This window comes from Capra hircus, chromosome 24 (genome assembly GCF_001704415.2).
Source record: "Capra hircus breed San Clemente chromosome 24, ASM170441v1, whole genome shotgun sequence".
NCBI lineage: Eukaryota > Metazoa > Chordata > Mammalia > Artiodactyla > Bovidae > Capra > Capra hircus.
Window position 1 is genome coordinate 23,461,272 of NC_030831.1, and position 21,695 is coordinate 23,482,966.

Here is a 21,695-nt window from a genome sequence, read left to right on the forward strand (position 1 = left end):
GTTAACGGGCGGGGCTGTGTTCCCTCCCTGTTGTTAACCTGAGACCAAAGTATGGAGGAGGTAATGAAGGTATGCCCATTTGAATGCAGAGTTCCAAAGAATAGCAAGGAGATATAAGAAAGCCTTCCTCAGTGATCAGTGCAAAGAAATAGAGAAAAACAATAGAATAGGAAAAACTAGAGGTCTCTTCAAGAAAAGTAGAGATACCAAGGGAAATTTTCATGCAAAGATGGGCTCAATAAAGGACAGAGATGGTATGGACCTAACAGAAGCAAGATATTAAGAAGAGGTGGCAAGAATACACAGAAAGACTATACAAAACAGATCTTCATGACCCAGATAATCACAATGGTATGATCACTCACCTAGAGCCAGACATCATGGAATGTGAAGTCAGGTTGGCTTTAGGAAGCATCACTATGAACAAAGCTACAGGAGGTGATGGAATTACAGTTGAGCTATTTCAAATCCTAAAAGGTGATGCTGTGAAAGTACTGTACTCAATGTGCCATCAAATTTGAAAAACTCAGCAGTGGCCACAAGACTGGAAAAGTTCAGTTTTCATTCCAATCCCAAAGAAAGTCAATGCCAAAGAATGCTCAAACTACCACACAATTGCACTCATCTCACACTCTAGTAATGCTAAAATAACGCTCAAAATTCTCCAAGCCAGGCTTCAATAATACGTGAGCTGTGAACTTCCAGATGTTTATGCTGGTTTTAGAAAAGACAGAGGAACCAGAGATCAAATTGCCAACATCTGCTGGATCGTTGAAAAAGCAAGAGAGTTCCAGAGAAACTTACATTTCTGCTTTATTGACTATGCCAAAGCCTTTGACTGTGTGGATCACAACAAACTGGAAATTCTTCAAGAGATGGGAATACCAGACCACCTGACCTGCCTCTTGAGAAATCTGTATGCAGGTCAGGAAGCAACAGTTAGAAATGGCTATGAAAGAACATGCTTCCAAATAGGAAAAGGAGTACTTCAAGGCTGTATATTGTCACCCTACTTATTTAACTTATATACAAGGTACATCATGAGATCAATGGGCTGGATGGAACAAAAGCTGAATCAAGATAGCTGGGAGAAATATCAATAACTTCTGTTATGCAGATGATACCACCCTTATGGCAGAAAGTGAAAAGGAACTGAAGAGCCTCTTGATGAAAATGAAAGAGGAAAGTGAAAAAGTTGGCTTAAAGCTCAACATTCAGAAAACTAAGATCATGGCCTTCAGTCCCATCACTTCATGGCAAATAGATGGGGAAACAGTTGAAACGTTGTCAGACTTTATTATGGGGGGCTCCAAAATCACTGCAGATGGTGACTGCAGCCATGAAATTAAAAGATGCTTACTCCTTGGAAGAAAAGCTATGACCAATCTAGACAGCTTATTAAAAAGCAGAAATTTGCTTTGCCAACTAAGGTCCATCTAGTTAAGTCTATGTACGGATGTGAGAGTCAGACTATAAAGCACGCTGAGTGCCAAAAATTGATATTTTTTTATCTGTGGTGTTGGAGAAGACTCTTGAGAGTCCCTGGGACCTCGAGGAGATACAATCAGTCCATCCTGAAGGAAATCAGTCCTGAATATTCTTTAGAAAGACTGATGTTGAAGCTGAAACTTCAATACTTTGGCCACCTGATTCAAAGAACTGACTCTTTTGAAAAGACCCTGATGCTGGGAAAGATTGAAGGCGGAAGTGGACGGCAGAGGATGAGATGGTTGGATGGCTTCACCAACTCTGTGGATATGAGTTTAAGTAAACTCGGGAGTTAGTGATGGACAGGGAGGCCTGTTGTGCTGCAGTCCATGGGGTCGCAAAGAGTTGGACATGACTAAGCGACTGAACTGAACTAAACTGATTGAAGATAATGACAACCTCCTTCAAAAGATCCCGTGCATGAACTGACACACTCAGTTCCCCCAACCCTGCAGCAGGCCACTGCCCACCCACAACTCCATTGGAGACTCCTGGACATTCACAGTCAAGTCTGGGTCAGTCTCTTGTGTGATCACTGCTCCTTTCTCCTGGGTCCTGGTTTGCACAAGGTTTTGTTTGTGCCCTCCAAGAGTCCATTCCTCCAATCCTGTGTAAGTTCTGGCAGCTCTCTGGTAGGGTCAATGGCAGGCTTCTCCAAGAGGGCTTATGCTACACCCAGGTCTGCTGCACCCAGAGCACCTGTCCCTGCGGCATGCCACTACTGACCCTTACCTCTGCAGGGGACATTCAAACAATCAAAGGCAGGTCTGGCTCAGTCTCTGTGGTGTCTCCTGATGCTTACAAGGTTTTGTTTTTGAGCCCTCCGAGAGTCTCTGGCAGGCATGGGGTTTGATTCTACTATCTTGCTGGGGCTTCTCCTTTGCCCTTGGATGTGGGGTATCTTTTTTTGGTGGGATCCAACATTCTCCTGTTGGTTGTTCAGCAGCCAGGTGTAATTTTGGAGTTCTCGCAGGATTAGATGAACCCACATCCTTCTACTCTGCCATCTTGTGACTTGTCATAGGAGATTCATAGTTCCACATTTTACATTTAGGTCTGTGATCCATTTTGAGTTAAGGCTTGTTAAATGTATAAGATCTGCATCTAAATTTTTGTTACATGTCAATGTCTAGTTGTTTCTGCACCATTTGAAGAAAAGTCTATCTTTTCTTCATTGTATTGTCTTTACTTCTTTGTCAAAAATCTGTTGACCATGTTTATGTGAATCTCTTTCTGAACTTTCCATCTGTTGATCAATCTGTGTTTTCTTTTACCAGTGTTGACTACTGTAGCTTTAGGGTAAACATTGAAGTCAAAATATGTCAGTGCTCTGACTTAGTTCTTCAATACTGAATAGTCTCCACTGGGTCATTTGTCTTTCAATGTAAACTTTAGAATCAGTTAGTTGATAATCAAAAAGTAACTTGTTAGGATTTTGATTGGGACTGCATTGAATCTGTAGATGAAGCGAAGAAGAACTGACTCCTTGATTATACTGAATCTGATAAATGAAGGTATAATATCTCTCAATTTACATTTTTTCATTTCTTTCATTGTAGTTTTCCTCATATAGGTCTTACACATATTGTTACATTTATAACTAAGTATTTCATTTATTTTGGTGCTCTGTATTTTTAATTTTGAATTCCATTTGTTCTTTGCTTTTAATAGGAAATAATTGACTTTTTATGTTAATTTTGTAAGCTTACTATAATTGCTTATTAGTGCCAGAAGCTTTTTGTCAAATTTTTAGATTTAGGTTTTCTATAGACAACTATGTCAACTGTGAACAAAGACAGTTTTATAAATATAATATTGGAAAGGAACAGTGAGAGGGAATATCCTTGCCTTATTCCTGATCTCATCTGGAAAGCTAGTTTCTCACCATTAAGTGTGGTGATGTCAGCTGTAGGGTTTTTGTAGTGTTTTTTTTTCAATTAAGTTGAGGAAGTTTTCCTCTACTTTTCATTTGCTAAGAGTTTGTAACATGAATGGCTGTTAGATGTTGTCTGATGCTTTTTCTACATCTATTGATATGATTGTTTATTTTTTCTTTTCATGTAATTGGTCTGTTCGTGGGATGGATTACCTTAACTGATTTGCAAATGTTGAATTCAATATTCATATCTGAGATAGATACGGCTTGATCATGCTATATAATTCTTTTTTATACATTGTTGGATTCAGTTTGGTAATAACTTGCTGAAGATTTTTGCATCTAAATTTAAAAGAGATATTGCTTTGTTGTTATCTTGTCATTTGTTTTCCTATTGTACTTTTGTGTGTTATGGAAATATTGGTCTCATTGAATGAACCAGGAAATATTCTCCCTGCTTTCATCTTCTTGAAGTGATTGTAGAAACTTAGTATGATTATTTTTTCCTTAAATGTTAGTAGAATTCACCTGTAAAACATAACTGGGCATCACACTTTCTGTTTTAGAAAATCATTTGTTGATTCAATTTCTAATAGTTATAAGCCAATTTAGATTGTCTTTTTTTATATGAGGTTTTACAGATTGTGCCTTTCAAAGAAGTAGTTCATTTCATCTAGGTTACCAAACTGTGAACCTTGGGTTGTTCATAGTACTTTTTATTATCCTTTTGATGTATATGGAATCTATATAGATGTCGCTTGTCTCATTTATGGAATTAGTAATTTGTGCCTTTGTTTCACCTATTAGCTTGACTAAAGGCTTATTCTTTTTACTAATATTCTCAAGGGACCAACTTCTGATTTCACTGATTTTCTGTATTATTTACCTGTTTTCAATTTTATTGATTTCTGTTCTACTTTTTATTATTTTTTTCTCTGGTTACTTTGGATATGACTTACCTCATATTTCAAGTTTCTTCAGATTAAAATTTGGATAATTGATTTTAGAACTTTGTTCTTTTTTCATATATACATTCTATGTGCATGCACACACACATGCACACAAATTCCTTCTAACCACTGCTTTAGCTGCCTCCCCAAACCTTGATAAGTTGTTTTCATTTTCATTAATTTCAAAGTATTTTAAATTTATTTTGAGATTTCTTCTTTGACCCATGTGTTATTTAGAGGTTTGTTGTTTAATCTTCAAGCGTTTGAGTATTTTCCATGTAAATTTATTATCAATTTCTAGTGTAATTCCTTTGGGGCTGAGAGCTAAGGTTCTTTTTATGGTCTAGAATGTGGGTCTTCTCACCTATTTTTAAAAATTCTTTCTTGGAAATCACCTGTCTGCTTATCTTATTGATCTCTTCCTGTATGTTATCTACTTTTAAAATAATATTTTTAGCATATTAATTGCAGATTTTTTAATGGTTAACTCTGAGAGTTGGTGATGGACAGGGAGGCCTGGCGTGCTGCGATTCATGGGGTCGCAAAGAGTCGTACACAACTGAGCGACTGAACTGAACTGAATGCCAACATCCTTGCCATATTTGGGTCTAGTTTTTGAGACATTTAAATAGTTGTAACATTAAAACTGCTTCATGAACCAACAGCTTAGAAATAATATCTAATTTAAACACTGAGAATTTCATTGTTTTATGAACTCACAGTTCCTTTTCCACAATTCTAAAACCAAATGGCTATCAGAAATAAATATTTTTAACATAAATTTGTGGCAGACTTATTTTTGGAAAAACCTGACCTAAGTTGACATGTGTCTATATCATGCATGCTCAGTCATGTCCAACTCTTTGAGACCCTGTGGACTGTAGCCCACTGGGCTCCTCTATCCATGGAATTTTCAAGGCCAGAATACTGCAGTGGGTTGCCATTTCCTACTCCAAAGGATCTTGCCAACCCAGAGATTGAACCTGCACCTCTTGCGTCTCCTTCATTGGCAGTTGGATTCTTTTCCACTGTCTCACCTGGGAAGCAAGTTGACATGAAGTCATTTATAGTCTTTATCTTCTTTTTTTTTAGTGTTCATATGATTTTGTGGGGTAATATTAAGATATTTGGGCTTCCCTTGTGGCTCAGCTGGTAAAGAATCGGCCTGCAGTATGGGAGACCTGGGTTTGATCCCTGGGTTGGGAATATTCCCTGGAGAAGGGAAAGGCTACCCACTCCAGTATTCTGGCAAAGAGAATTCCATGGACTGTATAGTCCATGGGGTTGCGAAGAGTCAGACACGGTTGAGCTACTTTCACTTTCTTTTTCATTAAGATATTTTATGGTGTGCTCCTGAGATGTTTCAAACTACATAGTTTATGCTCTACTTGCTGTATCTAAATCCAAAATAATTCTAAGTTCTAAATATATCTAGGAGCAATGGCTTTAAATAAAAGATTATAAACATATAACAATATTTTTAAATCTCATAATTCATGGCTTTTTAAATAGGCAGTATGTGCTTAGTTGCTCAGTCATGTCCGACTCTTTGTGACCCCATCAACTATAGCCCACTAGGCTCCTCTGTCCATGGGGATTCTCCAGGCAAGAATACTGGAGTGGGTAGCTATTCCCTTTTCCAGGGAATCTTCCCAACCCATGGATCAAACCTAGGTCTCCTGCATTGCAGGCAGATTCTTTACCATTCTTTACCATCTGAGCCACCCAGGAAGCCCAAAGAGGTAATATGTTATTGTGTAATTAATTAGATATGGAGTCAGATAATGTGTTGAGGGCATTTAATGGGTGGGTAAAATAGGTGTGCAGATAATTTCATTTACAATTTTAAAGGATAAGATTGTCTGATATGTTGTTTAAGTATGAATAAACCTGAAATGTTGATAACTGATAAATATATATTACACTCATTTACTAGTTATTGTGGTCTTCTTGCCCTGTTACTCTACTGATTTTTCATCCAAAAGAGAATGTGGCATTGATTTTGTTTTTAATTTTGTTCCAAAAATCTAAGAACAAGCATGCTATAATGTCTATTTTCAAAAGTCTCACTTTTCAAATTTTACATTTATTAAATCTAAAACTGTATACATGTTACATATTGTTGTCCTATGGTGAGCCATTTCCTAGACACCTCCTTTCAGAAGTAAAGATCAGAGGTTAAAAAAAAAGTCTCATGTTTCTGAAAATCTGAAAATTATACATATAATTGAAATATATGTGTATATATGTTTGAATTTGGATGACATTCAGTGAAGTCTACTTCTGTGAATAGATCTAAAGCTGACCTTTAATTTCAAGGATTCAAGTGAAATTTGTCCTCAGTGTTAAGATTTCTGGGATGCTCTGACAGAATTTTATCTTATTTAGAGCTTCTGCCCTAGGCAAAGACTCACATTTTTCTCAAAGTTAAGGTGACTAACAAAGGTCTGTTCTGTCTAATACATCACCCACTTACTGTATTTGGTTATTATCATTACTATTGTTGATGATTATATTGCTGTCATTTACTATTAATACTTTAAAAGTAAGTCAAGTGAACAAGATTAAATATTTAATATGCAAGTTAAAAGTATTCTAAAATGAATACCAGGCTTGGCAATTTTGTCAAATATCAATTGTTTTTTTTTTTTATTTTATTTTTTGAAGCCTAGGATGGTGAAATCATTACCAGATACTGTGAAAATATTTGTAAAACCCCACTCCCTTTAAAATTAGTGATAGTGCCTTCAAACCATTGCAATATTGTAATCATCTGAATTGTTGGTGATTTAATTAATGATTGGGACTTCAGTTTACTTTCAAGCCTCACTTTGAAATAAATTTTAACTCTAAGGAAAAAAAATGTTCTGCTAAAAACATGAGATAATATTACAGTAAATTTAGGGGAAATATATCAATAGTATGTATAATATTTTTCTTCTTTTTAAAAGTCCCTGAACAAAATGTTATTTACAGTAGATGTTCTGAAATATGATGCTTACATTTATCTTTTCTTACTTTAATTGTGGGAATTAACTGAGATATTGGAAGGTGAAGTTTGCCCTTTGGGGATTTTTCTTTCAGGGTGATAGGTTAATAACTTAAATAGTTGTGTTTGAAATTTGGAAATAATACTTAAACCAGGGAGTCACACCTTTGCTTATGAGGTCAAAAGACTGCTCTGATATAATTATATTCTCACCTTGTACTGAAAGATAACATCAGTATTGCTGGCATATATCTCAAGAAGTTTCAAAAACACACACTTTTTTTGATTCTTTCTCGTAGAAGTGGTGTAATCGCTTAAGAAATGATTGAAAAAAACCTGAAATGTCATTCCTAGCACATATTTCTGTCATCATTTATAAATAAAAACCTTGAGACATTGGTTAAAATATGTAACAAATTATTTCAGGAGCAATTCCTTCACGTTAAATAAAATGTTTCGCCTTTGACTTATGGCTTCTATTTCTGAGTGGAATAAGCTCAATGATGAAGCAATTATTTTCTCAGAAAAACTTCAGTAACCTTTGGCGCCCTAGGCATTATTCCAGGAGACACTTATGAGAATCTGTTGTTCCAAACCCATGTTAGAATGATAGCTTATATTCTCCTCACTACCCCCACTCCATCAGATTTTCTGTAGTCTGATCAATATTTCTCTCTTGTTTTGCTTGGAAATGTGTGTTAACATCTGAGATAATTAGGAAGCATCACTACAAACAAAGCTAGTAGAGGTGATGGAATTTCAGTTGAGCTATATCAAATCTTAAAAGATGACACTGTGAAAGTGCTGCATTCAGTATGCCAGCAAATCTGGAAAACTCAGCAGTGGCCACAGGACTGGAAAAGGTCTGTTTTCATTCCAATCCCAAAGAAAGGCAATGCCAAAGAATACTCAAACTACCGCACAATTGCACTCATCTCACATGCTAGTAAAGTAATGCTCAAAGCTCTCCAAGCCAGGCTTCAGCAATATGTGAACCGTGACCTTCCAGATGTTCAAGCTGGTTTTAGAAAAGGCAGAGGAACCAGAGATAAAATTGCCAACATCCGCTGGATCATGGAAAAAGCAAGAGAGTTCCAGAAAAACATCTACTCCTGCTTTATTGACTATACCAAAGCCTTTGACTATGTGGATCACTGTGGAAAATTTTTCAAGAAATGGGAATACCAGACCACCTGACCTGCCTCCTGGAAAATCTGTATGCAGGTCAAGAAGCAACAGTTAGAACTGTGCATGAAACAACAGACTGGTTCCAAATAGGAAAAGGAGTACATCAAGGCTGTACATTGTCACCCTGCTTATTTAACTTAGATGTAATGTACATGATGTGAAATGCTGAGCTGGATGAAACACAAGCTGGAATCAAGATTTCCTGGAAAATATCAATAACCTCATATATGCAGATGATACCACCCTTCTGGCAGAAAACAAAGAACTAGAACTAGAGAGAGTCTTGATGAAAGTAAAAGAGGAGAGTGAAAAAGTTGGCTAAAACTCAACATTCAGAAAACTAAGATCATGGCATCTGGTCCCATCATTTCATGGCAAAAAGATGGAGAAACAATGGAAACAGTGTCAGACTATTTTCTTAGGCTCCGAAATCAATGCAGATGGTGACTGCGGCCATGAAATTAAAAGACGCTTACTCCTTGGAAGAAAAGTTATGACCAACCTAGATAGCATATTGAAAAGCAGAGACATTACTTTGCCAACAAAGGTCCATCTAGTTAAAGCTATGGTTTTTCCAGTAGGCATGGATGGATGTGAGAGTTGGAGTATAAAAATAGCTGAGGGCCGAAGAATTGATACTTTTTATCTGTGGTGTTGGAAAAGACTCTTTGAGAGTCTCTTGGACTGCAAGAAGATCCAACCAGTCAATCCTAAAGGAAGTCAGTCCTGAATATTGACTGGAAGGACTGATGCTGAAGCTGAAACTCCAATACTGTGGTCACCTGATGCGAAGAACCAACTCATTGGCAAAGACCCTGATGCTGGGAAAGATTGAAGGCAGAAGGAAAGGGGAAGACAGAGAATGAGACGGTTGGATCGTATCATTGATATGATAGACATGAGTTTGTGTAGGCTCTGAGTGTTGGTGATAGACAGGGAAGCCTGGTATGCTGCAGTTCATGGGGTCGCAAAGAGTCAGACTTGACTGAGCGATTGACCTGACTGATCTGAGATAATTTGTTATCTGTTTAATGTTGAGTCTCTCAGTATGATTTTTTCACATATTTCTAATATCCTCCATCCTCAGAAAAGCTGCTTTTATAGATGACTTCCTATCACTAAGCTAAGTCACTTCAGTCGTGTCGGACTCTATGCAACCCCATGGACGGCAGCCCACCAGGCTCCCCCATCCCTGGGATTCTCCAGGCAAGAACACTGGAGTGGGTTGCCATTTCCTTCTCCAATGCATGAAAGTGAAAAATGAAAGTGAAATTGCTCAGTCGTGTCCAACTCTTAGTGACCCCACGGACTGCAGCCTACCAGGCTTATCCGTCCATGGGATTTTCCAGGCAAGAGTACTGGAGTGGGGTGCCATTGCCTTCTCTGTTCCTATCACTAATAAATTGTATTAATCAGAATAAAAAGTTTTATGTTTGAAATAGCTAGAGGAATAGCTCTGTTTTCTACTTCTGACTCACCATCTAGCAGTGGTACTGGTAAATAAAATTTATAATCAATACATACATTAAAACTAGTAGTTTAAAGGAAAACAGCTGTATATGTAAAGAATTTAAGAAAATAGAATTTTTTTTCGATAAGGAAAGGTATAAAGGACTTTTTCTGTGTTTTGATATGTAGTGTTTTTTGGGGGTGGAGCAGTAAAGGAGAAAAAGTAATTTTTTCCTAAATAAAATGATTATTCTGGAATAAACAAAAGAAATAGGACAGAAGCTGAATGGATATAGACAGTTACAGAAGATTTGTGGAAAAGAGATTTTATGTGTGTGGTCAAAGCTGGCTAAAATTGAATAGATTTATTTTTATGGGTTTTTAAAATGAGTTTAGTAATAGACTAATACAAAACTTGCATTTTATTTTCTCTGTTAAAAAGCCCCCAAATTCTTAGATTATTGGTCTGCTTTAAATAAAAGATTATAAAAGGTTTTTTATTACCTTTAATGTAATCTGCCTAGGAAACAAAGAATCTCTATCTTATGAACATAGTTCCTCTGTAGTTAGTAATATTTAGAGATCATTTTACAGTATATACAAATATAGAATATGTTGGATATTGAACATCTGAAATATGACTAGTCTGAGATGGGCTGTAGGTGTTAAACACATGCTGGATTTTAAAGATTAATTATAAGAAAGAATGCATACTGTCTCATTAACATTAAAAAGTCAAATGGAAACCAAGCTTGAAAATTTCCTGAGCAGACAAGACAAGTTTAATCATACAAGCAAAGCTTAATTTAGCTTATTTGGGGAGACGAACTTGACTTGGGTTGGTTCTTGCTGATTTCTCTGAAAAATCATAAGCAAAACAAACTGTTCCCCAAAATTGAAATGAAGAAAGCATTAACCAACTTCCTATCATTATCATTTAAGAAAATTCTAATATTATAACCAATCACTGTAAAGAATAAACAGTCACTGCCTCCTCACTATATAAGATGCTTTATAGTAGTATACCCTGGAGTTTCACTCCATATTTTGGTTTGAGTGTTCCCAGTTCAGGAACTGTATTTTTGGTGTTTTTAAAATAGACCTTTTACTACTAGTAACCTTTACTTTCTACTGAAAATTAGGTAGCAGGCAATTGTGAACTATTGTATATTAGGATTACATTGTAAGTTAATAAATCTATTAATACATAACTATAAAAACTTACAGTTTTTAGATATGTTTTCATAGTACAATTTTAATGTGACAAAGACATTTTGTTACTAAGCCCAAGTATTTTTGTCTCTATGTAAGAATTTTAAAACTTAAATAGATAAATGTATGTTTATCATTTAATTTTTTGATGTGTTATCTTAATTGGAAATTATTTAGATATTTGTGAATATACATTATTGAGTTTAGTAGTATAATCTTTTTTCTTATTTATATTTATTTTAAAAATTTTACAAGTATGCTTGGATAAGGTATTACACTTCCCTGGTGGGTCAAACTGTAAGGAATCTGCCTGCAATGCAGGAGACCCAGGTTTGATTCCTGGGTCAGAAAGATCCCCTGGAGAAAGGGAATGGCTACCCACTCAGAGAATCCCATGGAAAGGAGCCTGGTGGGCTGCAGTCCATAGACTGAGCAACTAACACTAATAGCCATTAAACAGTTAACCATCATCTTAACTTATTTTTCTTGTCAACAAATTTCATAACCTGTGAACCCAAGAAGCAGGTTCTCAGACATCAAATCTGATGACAGCTTGATCTTGGACTTCTCAGCCTCTGAAGTGAAAGTCGCTCAGTTGTGTCCAACTCTTTGCGACCCCATGGACAGTCCATGGAGTTCTCTAGGCCAGAGAACTGAAGTGGGTAACCTTTCCCTTCTCCAGGAGATCTTCCCAACCCAGGGATTGAACCCAGGTCTCCTACATTGCAGGTGGATTCTTTACCAGCTGAGCCACAAGGGAAGCCCTCTCAGCCTCTAGAATGCTGAGAAATAAATATTTCTGTTAAAACACCCAGTCAATAGGACTTTTGTTATAGCAGCTCAGGTGAATGAAGACCAGCAGCATCTGCTTCATCTGGGCACTTGTTAAAATAAAAATTCGTGGGCCCCACTCTAGGCCTACTGAATAAGATGCAGTACTCTGTACCTTAACAGATCCTTTGGGAGATTCTGATACATGTCAAAATGAGAGAACCACCATGCTCAACCAACTAGTATCTTGAAAAACAAGCCTGAAAAAAATATTTACTATCATTTTGAAGTGCCAAAAAAGTAGCCAGAGTTTTTGAAATTATTAAATGAGAGAGATTTCCTTTCAGAGGTTATGAAATGGAGTGATTTTCAGATATCTAAAATTTCATAAGACTCTTTAAGTAATTTTTGGACAAACATTTGGCATCAAAATGAAGTGTCAAATATGTCTCCTTTTTAGCCTCAATACTAGAAAAGCATATACACTATGGTAAACCAATAAACAAAATAGCAAAAATCAATCCCTGGTTATACAAATGTGTAATTGCAAATTCACATGCAATTTTAAGTATTAATACAGAGATAGTTTGAGTACCATTCACACAGTGGAAAATGATATTTCACTTGCCATGCGGAAAGGTCTTTTGGATCTTTTATATAAAACAGGTGAGAAATTATAGATTCTTAATTTGAAATATATAAAAGCTGTATCATTTTGTTGTCTTTGTATTATTTACTAATAACAGAGAAAATTAAGAGAAAACATTAATAAAATATGAAAAAATCAACAAAAATGACAAGTGAAATTGATAGACATTTTGACGCTGAGAAGTAAGTGACTTGTAATAATATTTTTCAGGTCTTACTAAAGATAGTATTTCCTTGGGAGTAAGACAAATACAGTTAATGAAGAGAAATGAATTTATTCACGTTAGAAGATTTAAATTTCACATTGGATTTGACAGAAAATACTGATATCAATGAAGAAAACATAAAACTCATAAATGTCATTTTAATGAAGTCAGTCATTTCCCAAGAAAACTTGAGATGCCCTAAATATGAAAGGAACTTAATTAAGAGCTTCCCCAGCTGAGAACAATGTAACAATTTGCATGATATTAGCAATATTTAATTTGAAGAGCAAAGGAAAATTTCTAAACTGTCAATAGTAAAAGACACATTTCCATCAGATATGCTAAATACTGTCTTTTTTTTTCTATTCTCTCTGTAGAATATGGTAATGCAAAATCATTGTCATATGAAGAAGCAATCAAAGAACATGCAGCCAAGAAATGTGGAAAGACAACAAATATGGGCCGGGGAGTTATTTAATTTTTAAAATACTATATTTCTGCCATTTGTGATGTTTGTAGCATTTATAGACTTTTTAGAATCTTGTCATTTACTGTGGCTTTTCTCATTTTAATTAAATATTCACTTTCTTATCTAATTTTTCAAATGCACTCCCTCTCCAAACTTTATAACTTTCAGTTATACTGAAAATATAACTGAAACTCAAAAAACTTGTATGTATTCAATGCTATAGGACAAAACAACTCTCTATGTATTAAGCAGTGCTTCTTTAAATGTTGAGCAAATGACTATCACCTAAAAATATTCAAAATAGAGGCGATATAAAAAAATTTAAATTTTGTTACATTTTAATATTCATTTTTAAAGTATAAAAGTCTTTAAAAATAGAGAATATAATATTGAGTTGGCCAAAAGTTCATTTGGATTTTTCCATACGATGCCATGGGAAAACTTGAATGAACTTTCTGGCAACCCTATCTGGTCCTGTCACCTCATGGCAAATAGATGGGGAAACAGTGGAAACAGTGGCTGACTTTATCTTGGGGGGCTCCAAAATCGCTACAGATGGTGATTGCAGCCATGAAATTAAAAGACACTTAGTCCTTGGAAGGAAAGTTATGACCAACCTAGACAGCATATTAAAAAACAGAGACATTACTTTGTCAACAAAGGTCCATCTAGTCAAGGCTACGGTTTTACCAGTGGCCATGTATGGATGTAAGAGTTGGGCTATAAAGAAAGCTGAGCGCCAAAGAATTGATGCTTTTGAACTGCAGTGTTGGAGGAGACTCTTGAGAGTCCCTTGGACTGCAAGGAGTTCCAACCAGTCCATCCTAAAGGAGATCAGTCCTGGGTGTTCATTGGAATGACTGATATTGAAGCTGAAACTCCAATACTTTGGCCACCTCATGTGAAGAGCTGACTCATTTGAAAAGACCCTGATGCTGGGAAAGATTGAGGGCAGGAGGAGAAGGGAACGACAGAGGATGAGATGGTTGGATGGCATCACTGACTCAATGGACATGGGTCTGGGTGGACTCTGGGAGTTGGTGATGGACAGGGGTGGCCTGGTGTGCTATGGTTCATGGGGTTGCAAAGAGTCGGACGCGAACAGCAAGTGAGCAACTGAACTGATACATAGAACTGCTAGTATCTATCACCTAAATTCAGTGCTTCAGTTGTTTTTTCTTTTTTTTTTACTTTTTAAACTTTTTTTCTGCTGTGTTTAAAAGCAGATCCCAGATATCCATGGCATTTCATCCCTTTCTGCTTCTAACAAATGTGGACATTTTCTCAGGTGCATGTATGCTCAGTTATGTCCGACTCTTTATCACTTCCTGGACTGTCTTCTGGGCTCCTCTGCCCATGGGATTTTCCAGGCACGAATACTGGAGTAAGTTGCTGTGTCCTCCTCCAGGAGATCATCTGGACCCAAGGATCAAAACTGTTTGTGGATTCTTTACCATTGAGCCATCTGGGAAGCCCCTTTTCTTAGATAAATATTTGCTTATCCAAATGTTAGGTCATCACATATAACAAAAAGTATGCAATGTACTCATCTAATCTCATCCATAGCCAAATATTCCCAATTTTCTCAAAATTGTCTTTTTGCATTAAGTTTATTTGAGTCACAATATAAGCAAATTCAACACCTTTCACTTTATTAAACCTTTTAAGTCCCTTCTAATATGTCACTTTTTTCCCTGTGTCACTACGATATTGCTACACCAAAGTCAGTTGTTCTATATGGTGTTTTATATTTTGGATTTATCTGTCTGCTCTTTCTTATGTCTTATGTCTTACTATTATTGTCTTATAAGAAGTTAGTTTCAAACTGTGGTGGTTTAGTCGCTAAGTCATGTCTGATCCCTTGCGACTCCATGGACTTAGCCTGCCAGGTTCCTCTGTCCATGAGATTTCCCAGGGAATAATACTGGAGTGAGTTGCTATTTCCTTCTGCAGGGGATCTTCCCAACCCAGGAATCGAACATGGGACTCTTGCACTGCAGGCAGGTTCTTTACCAACTGCACTACAAGGGAAGCCCAACTTCAGACCAGTGGTTCTCAAACTTGAGCTACAACAGAATCCCCCTTGAAGGCATTTTATTAATAAAACACAGATTATGTGTCTAGCCCCAAAGTGTCTGATTCAGGTGATCTAGAATGGTAGAAATAATGTCCATTTCTGATCAGTTCCCAGGATATGCAATTAGTGCTGACCTAACAGGCACACTTTGAGAACCGCCATTCTAGACTGAGGTTAGATTTGATTCAAATTCTTGTTTTTATTTTCATTAGCTTGTTTCTTTAATTACGCTGTGTGTTTCCTTTATGGTTTCCCAGGGGGCTCAGTGGTAAAGCATCCACCTGCCAAGGCAGGAGATGTGAGTTCATTCCCTGGGTTGGGGTGATCCACTGGAGGAGGAAATGGCAACCCACTCACTCCATTATTCTTGCCTTAAAAATACCATGGACAGAGGAGCTTGGCGGGTTATGACTGAGTGACTAATACGCAAGAACAAATGCTTCATTTTGCATCTCATCAGAAGGCACATAGTGTCAGGTAATCACACTTTTAATGATGCTAAGAATGGCTAGTAGATTCCAGAATAAGTAACTGATATTTTAAAATGTAATGCTGATAAGTGAAAGTGAAGTCGCTCAGTCGTGTCCGACTCTTAGCGACCCCATGGACTGCAGCCTACCAGGCTCCTCCATCCATAGGATTTTCTAGGCAAGAGTACTGGAGTGGGGTGCCATTGCTTTCTCCATCTTAAGAGCAAAAGCAAATAAAAAATATTAATAAAAAATAAAAGACTATGCAGGTCAAATATTTATTTCCTCTTCTGAATATAAATATGTGAATATAAACATGCTAATTATCATTTTAAATAGTAAGTGTTCTGGAAAAAAATAAGAATTATATTACCACTTAACCATTTGGGCTTGATCCAGAATAGGTGGAATGACCTAATTGAAGATCATGGAAATGAAGATAAATAGCGGAAGAACAAAACAGTGTAACAATAAAGAGTTGCTGAAAAATCTTTAAAAAAAAAATAAAAATAAAATGTAATGCTGAATGCAGCGAAGTTGAAGAATAGAAAATCAATATACAGAAATCTGTTGCATTTCTATACATAATAATAAACTCTCAGAATGAGAAATTAAGAACAAACTCCTATCTATAATTGCATCAAAAAGAGTAAAATATCATTAAATAAAGATAAAAAATGCTCTGAACACAGAGTAAGCAAACTTTCCTTAAAAATAAGGTTAATCTTCCTCTTTGTGGGGATTTTTTAGGTCTAGAATTGGCAGTTCTATTTGGGAACAAAAATGTGAGAAAAGGAAAGTGCAAATATATTTTCAAGAAGGATGGTCATGTGTTATCTCAAGATAATGAATGAAATATGCAACTAAGACAAAAATCTAATCTTGTCCCCATAAACCAGCACCTGTGTTTTTGGATAAGCAGGTATGTCTCTTCCATCAGGCTTAAGTTATGCTTCTTTGTATTTTTAAAGGTCTAATTTGGATTTTTTGGATTTACACATGGAAATGAAAATGATTGTTCCTAAAATGGAGATTTGTTTAGGGAATGATCATCCAGAGTTTTTATTGAAATGAGACAGGTTTATGGGGCAATGACTGCTATATTTTATGTGGGTTATTAGAAGGCCTATAGTAATTTTTGTTGCTTGATTTTATATTATCACCCCAATACCCATATTCTCCCATTTGTTAAAAAGGACTATTTTTAGAGCAGTTTTAGATTCACAGCAAAACTGAGAGGAAGGTATAGAGATTTCCCATATTCCCACATCCCTCTAATTTTCCCTGTTTCCAGCATTATTTACCAGAGCAGCACACGTTATTAATACAACTGATGAACCTACACTGGTGAATTATAGTTATCCAAAGTCAATAGTTTATATTAAGTTTCACTCATGGAAGTGTACATTCCTTGGATTTGTACAAATGTAGAATGGCTTGTATCCACTACTGTAGTATCATACAGAGTATTTTCATGGCCCTAAAAGTCTTCGTTGCTCTATCTATTCATCCCTCCCCGTCCCCTAAGCCATGGCAACTATTGATTTTTTTAAAAATTGTCTCTAGTTTTGCCTCTTCTAGGATGTCATATAGTTGAAATCATACAATATATAGTCTTTTCCATTGGTTTATTTCACTTGTGCTTCAGTTATGTCTGACTCTGTATCACCCTATGGAGCCCATCAGGCTCCTCTGTCCATGGAATTCTCCAGGCAAGAATACTGGAGTGGGTTGCCACACCCTCCTCCAGGGGATCTTCTCGACCCAGAGATCAGACTCATATCTTTTATGTCTCCTGAATTGGCCAGCAGTTTCTTTACCACTAGCACCACCCAGGAGACACACTTAATAATATGTATTTAAGATTCTTCTGTGTCTTTTCGTGGCTGGATAGCTCATTTCTTTTGGTATTAAATATTATTTCATTATCTGGATCAACCACAGTTTATCCATTCACTCATTGAAGCACATCTTGGTTATTTCCAGGTTTTGGCAATTATAAATAAAGCTGTTTGAAACATTATTGTGCAGGTTTTGTGTAGACACAAATTTTAATTCCTTGGGTAAATACCAAGGAGCACAATTGCTAAATCACATGGTGAATATGTTTAGTTTCAGAAGAAAAAGCAAAACTATCTTCCAAGGTGGTGGTATCATTTTGCATCCTACCAGCAATGCATGAGGCTTGTGGTTCCACATCCTCTCCAGCATTTAGTGTTGTCAGTGTTCCAGATTTTGACCATTTTTATACATGTGTAGTGATATCCCTTTGTTGCTTCGGTTTGCATTTCCCCAATGCATATGATGTGAAGCATCTTTTCATGTGCCTATTTGCCATCTGTATATCTTCTTGGGTGAGGTGTCACTGGCCCATATTTTAATCAAGTTGTTTTCTTATTGTTTAGCTTTTAGTGTTCTTTGTTTATTTTGGATAACTGTCCTTTAGCAGATGTGCCATTGGCAAATATTTTCTTTCCATCTATGGTTTGTCTTCACTCCCCCATATTTTAAGACCAACGGCTTTGCAGAGAAAGAAAAACTATCTTAAGCTCCAACTCTGTAGAGAACCTTTCTTAGATGCTATGAGGAAAAAGTAGGATATGTTTTGATTCCTGTCTCAGTCTAGCTTGAAGGAAAAAAAAATCAACATGAAAAGAAATGTACAGCACAATGGTGGTATTTAAATCAGTGTCAAAAGCCATTGAATATTAAGAGTTTACAGTGAAAGGAAAGACTCAAATAGACTGAGGTTGAAGTGGGAATCTGTGGAAATTGAACTTAATCCAGTTAGTCTTGAAAGCTTTTAGATCTTCAACAGTGAGACAGGCAAGAAATGACATACCATCTGTGAAAGAGAATTCAGAGTTACAAAAATTTTAGTTTATTTTGTCAAAGGATTAAAAACAACAACAACATTGATTATGTTCTCATTGATTATGTCCTGAATATTCTTAGGTCTAACATGGGTTTTTTTACCTTGACTGCCTAGGGCGGTCCATGAACATCCTTCATGGTGCTAAGTGGTACTATCTATAGTAGACTGCCGACTTGTGTGTCTCACATCATATCTAGAAAGAATAAATTAGCCCAGCATATTAATATTCAGATACATGTATTATAACACTTTTAAGATATTACCATTTAAAAGCCATATATGGTGTATTTTTCAAACCTATGGAATATGTGCCTTATATTTGATTAGGTGATTCTACCTTGTTAATGATCTGAACTATAAAAATAGGCTTTATTTTAAATTGTAACTCTACTTTTAATGTCAGTGATCTATTTTAGTTTTGTTCTCTCTGATTTTATGGTAATAATATAGTAGTGCAGTCCTTAAAGCATTCAACACATATGTTGTCATTGCATGGAGGCAGTTTTGAAGGCTAATGATTTAAAATTTCCCATTGTAAAGGTCTTTCAAAAGTATTTGACTTTGCTGTTAGATTTCAGAACAGTTTCTGTTCTTTACAGAAATTATACATACCAGCTGGGGTGACCCGGGTATCTAAGTTATCATATATGAAACTTGGGGTTGTTAATCTGAACCAGTAATGACTGGTTTCTGTACTACTCCAAGCTCTACTGCAAATGATTGAAACTCAGATTTAAGCAAAAATATAAAGGGGTGGTTGAAAGGATATAATAAATATCACACAGCTGGAAAGATCCTTGAGTTCATTTCATTTCCAGCACTGTTGACTCTAGATGCTCAAATGATTTCCCAGGACTGTTTCTACTCTTCTTAGCTCTGCTAGACTCAACTTGATTTTAGTTACAGGCACACTTTCTTCATCTGGGGCTAAAGGTTTGAAGTAGTGATACCTAGGGTAGAAGAGGTTGGTGCCCACAGGATTGGAACAGATGCTCAGCTAACAAGGAAGTAAAGGATATCGCAGCAGGACCCATAGTTGGTCTTGGACACAATTATCTACGTTTGTGAAAATTGTCTGGGTTGGCCTTCATTAGTACATTATGAAGCACTAAGCTTGACAAATGATTAGAAGGAAACCTAATTACTTTTTTCTAAACCAAAATCAGATGCCATCTTTAGACTCATAGACAAATTATAAAGTGACCTGAAAACATGTTGTCCTAGCAATGCTAGCATCAATATTTTGTATAGTCCTTGTTGGGCAAATCCATGAAATATACCTACCCCTCAGTTCCCTGATCTGTTTCAAGAATACTAATGCAGTTAGGTGGACTAAGCTCTGATGTTATCTCTATTCCAAGAATATGTGATTCAACGATTCCTTTTCAAAACTGATTGCAGGTTGTTTTTTGTTCTGCAATATGTATATTGAATGGAAACAGTAATCGCTCTCAAAAAGCTAAATTCAATAAATCTTTCTGCAGTGACGGAAATGTTCTATATGGCTATTGAGCACTCACCATGTGAATGGTGTGACAGAAGAAATGAAGTTTTAATTTGACTTCATTTAAGTTAATTTTGATTTAAGTGAAAATAGCCACAGCTCTAGAATTATCAGCTTATTTAAACTGAAGTTTTGAGAAACGGTTGACATTAAAAGCAAAACAAAATTTATTAGCTCATGCAAGGAATTTCAAAGCAGCAATTTCTTCTTTTCTTTTCAGTCCCCTGCGCATAGCTATTCAAGCTACGACTCAGGCAAAAATGAGAGTGTGGATCGGGGTGCTGAGGATCTGTCTCTAAACAGGGGAGATGAGGATGAAGATGACCACGATGACCACGAAGATTCTGAGAAACCTAACGAGACAGATGGCGTGGAGGCTGAGCGGCTAAAAGCTTTTAATGTGAGTCTTGCCACCCTCCCCGTGTGGCTGGATTTTTACCCCTTCACTTTCATGTTGTTGCTTGTTGGTAAATGTGGATATTTTAGAGACATGTTTGTTTAATTTACAGAAGGATTTAAAAAGTACATGAAACACTCTTTGCCAACCAGACACCAGAATTGCTGTGTTTTGTTTAGAATTTTAAAGCCAAATGTGAGCTGAAAACTGCAGTTGTGTTGTGTGAGTATGCATGTTTACCTAGCGGATGAAGGGGGCCTCAGCATATGCCCCAGAAGAGCCGGCCCGTCATCCGTTATTTTTTGTTTTTGTTTTTTTTTTTTTTTTCTTTCCAAGCTTACCTAATTATGCATGACAAAAGAATCTGTTGTTTGTTTTCTGAGATTAGTATACTGTGCAGTGTAGCAATGTAACAGTCATTTTTATTATTAATAGAAAATTTACGGGGTGCTTAATTGTCACAGTCTACTGTTATTTCTTGATTTTTTCCTACGCAATAGTCTATATTTTTCTGTCTCTGTCTGTCTGTCTGTCTGCCTCTCTCTCTCTCTTTCTCTCTCTATTTTTTAATCCAACCATTTAGAAAGTCTTTAAAGGGTGTTTGCTTAAAATTTCTGGCTTTCCATTGCAAAGTTCTCCAGTGCATAAACCAGAAAAGAGTATTTTCCTATCGGTAATCAAGACAGGAAGCTAGGAACAGCAGAGAGCAGCCCTCCAAACCCTTCTCCTCTGTCTCCCTCTTGCCAACAGATGTTTGTCAGGCTGTTTGTAGATGAAAACTTGGACCGAATGGTCCCAATCTCTAAGCAGCCCAAAGAAAAGATCCAGGCTATCATTGACTCATGCAGGCGACAATTCCCTGAATATCAAGAGCGTGCCCGAAAACGCATACGTACTTACCTCAAGTCCTGCAGGCGGATGAAAAGAAGTGGTTTTGAGATGGTGAGTTTTGAATTAAAACACAGCCCTAGATTCCATCCAAATCCCACATGTAAACCATGACACGATTTTTTTTTTCATCTTAGTGTCTTTTTAATTTTTTCCATAACGTCAGGTCCAAGGGGTTTTTGTTTGCTTGTTTGTTTTTGCTCCTTTTCATCTTCCTGAAGTATTTATCCCCTCTGTT

General features: G+C 36.4%; 1 protein-coding gene across 2 annotated transcripts in view; it reads left to right on the forward strand.

Annotated features, from left to right (window-relative positions):
• Positions 1-21,695, forward strand: part of NOL4 (nucleolar protein 4) — a 468,589-nt gene that overhangs the window by 308,173 nt on the left and 138,721 nt on the right. Inside the window, exons 7-8 of one of the 2 annotated variants that reach the window (XM_018039797.1) lie at positions 20,393-20,572; positions 21,320-21,511. In XM_018039797.1, the coding sequence (XP_017895286.1) occupies positions 20,393-20,572; positions 21,320-21,511 (372 nt within the window). The remainder of the gene's footprint in view (positions 1-20,392; positions 20,573-21,319; positions 21,512-21,695) is intronic. The other variant, XM_018039798.1, reaches the window with a different exon arrangement.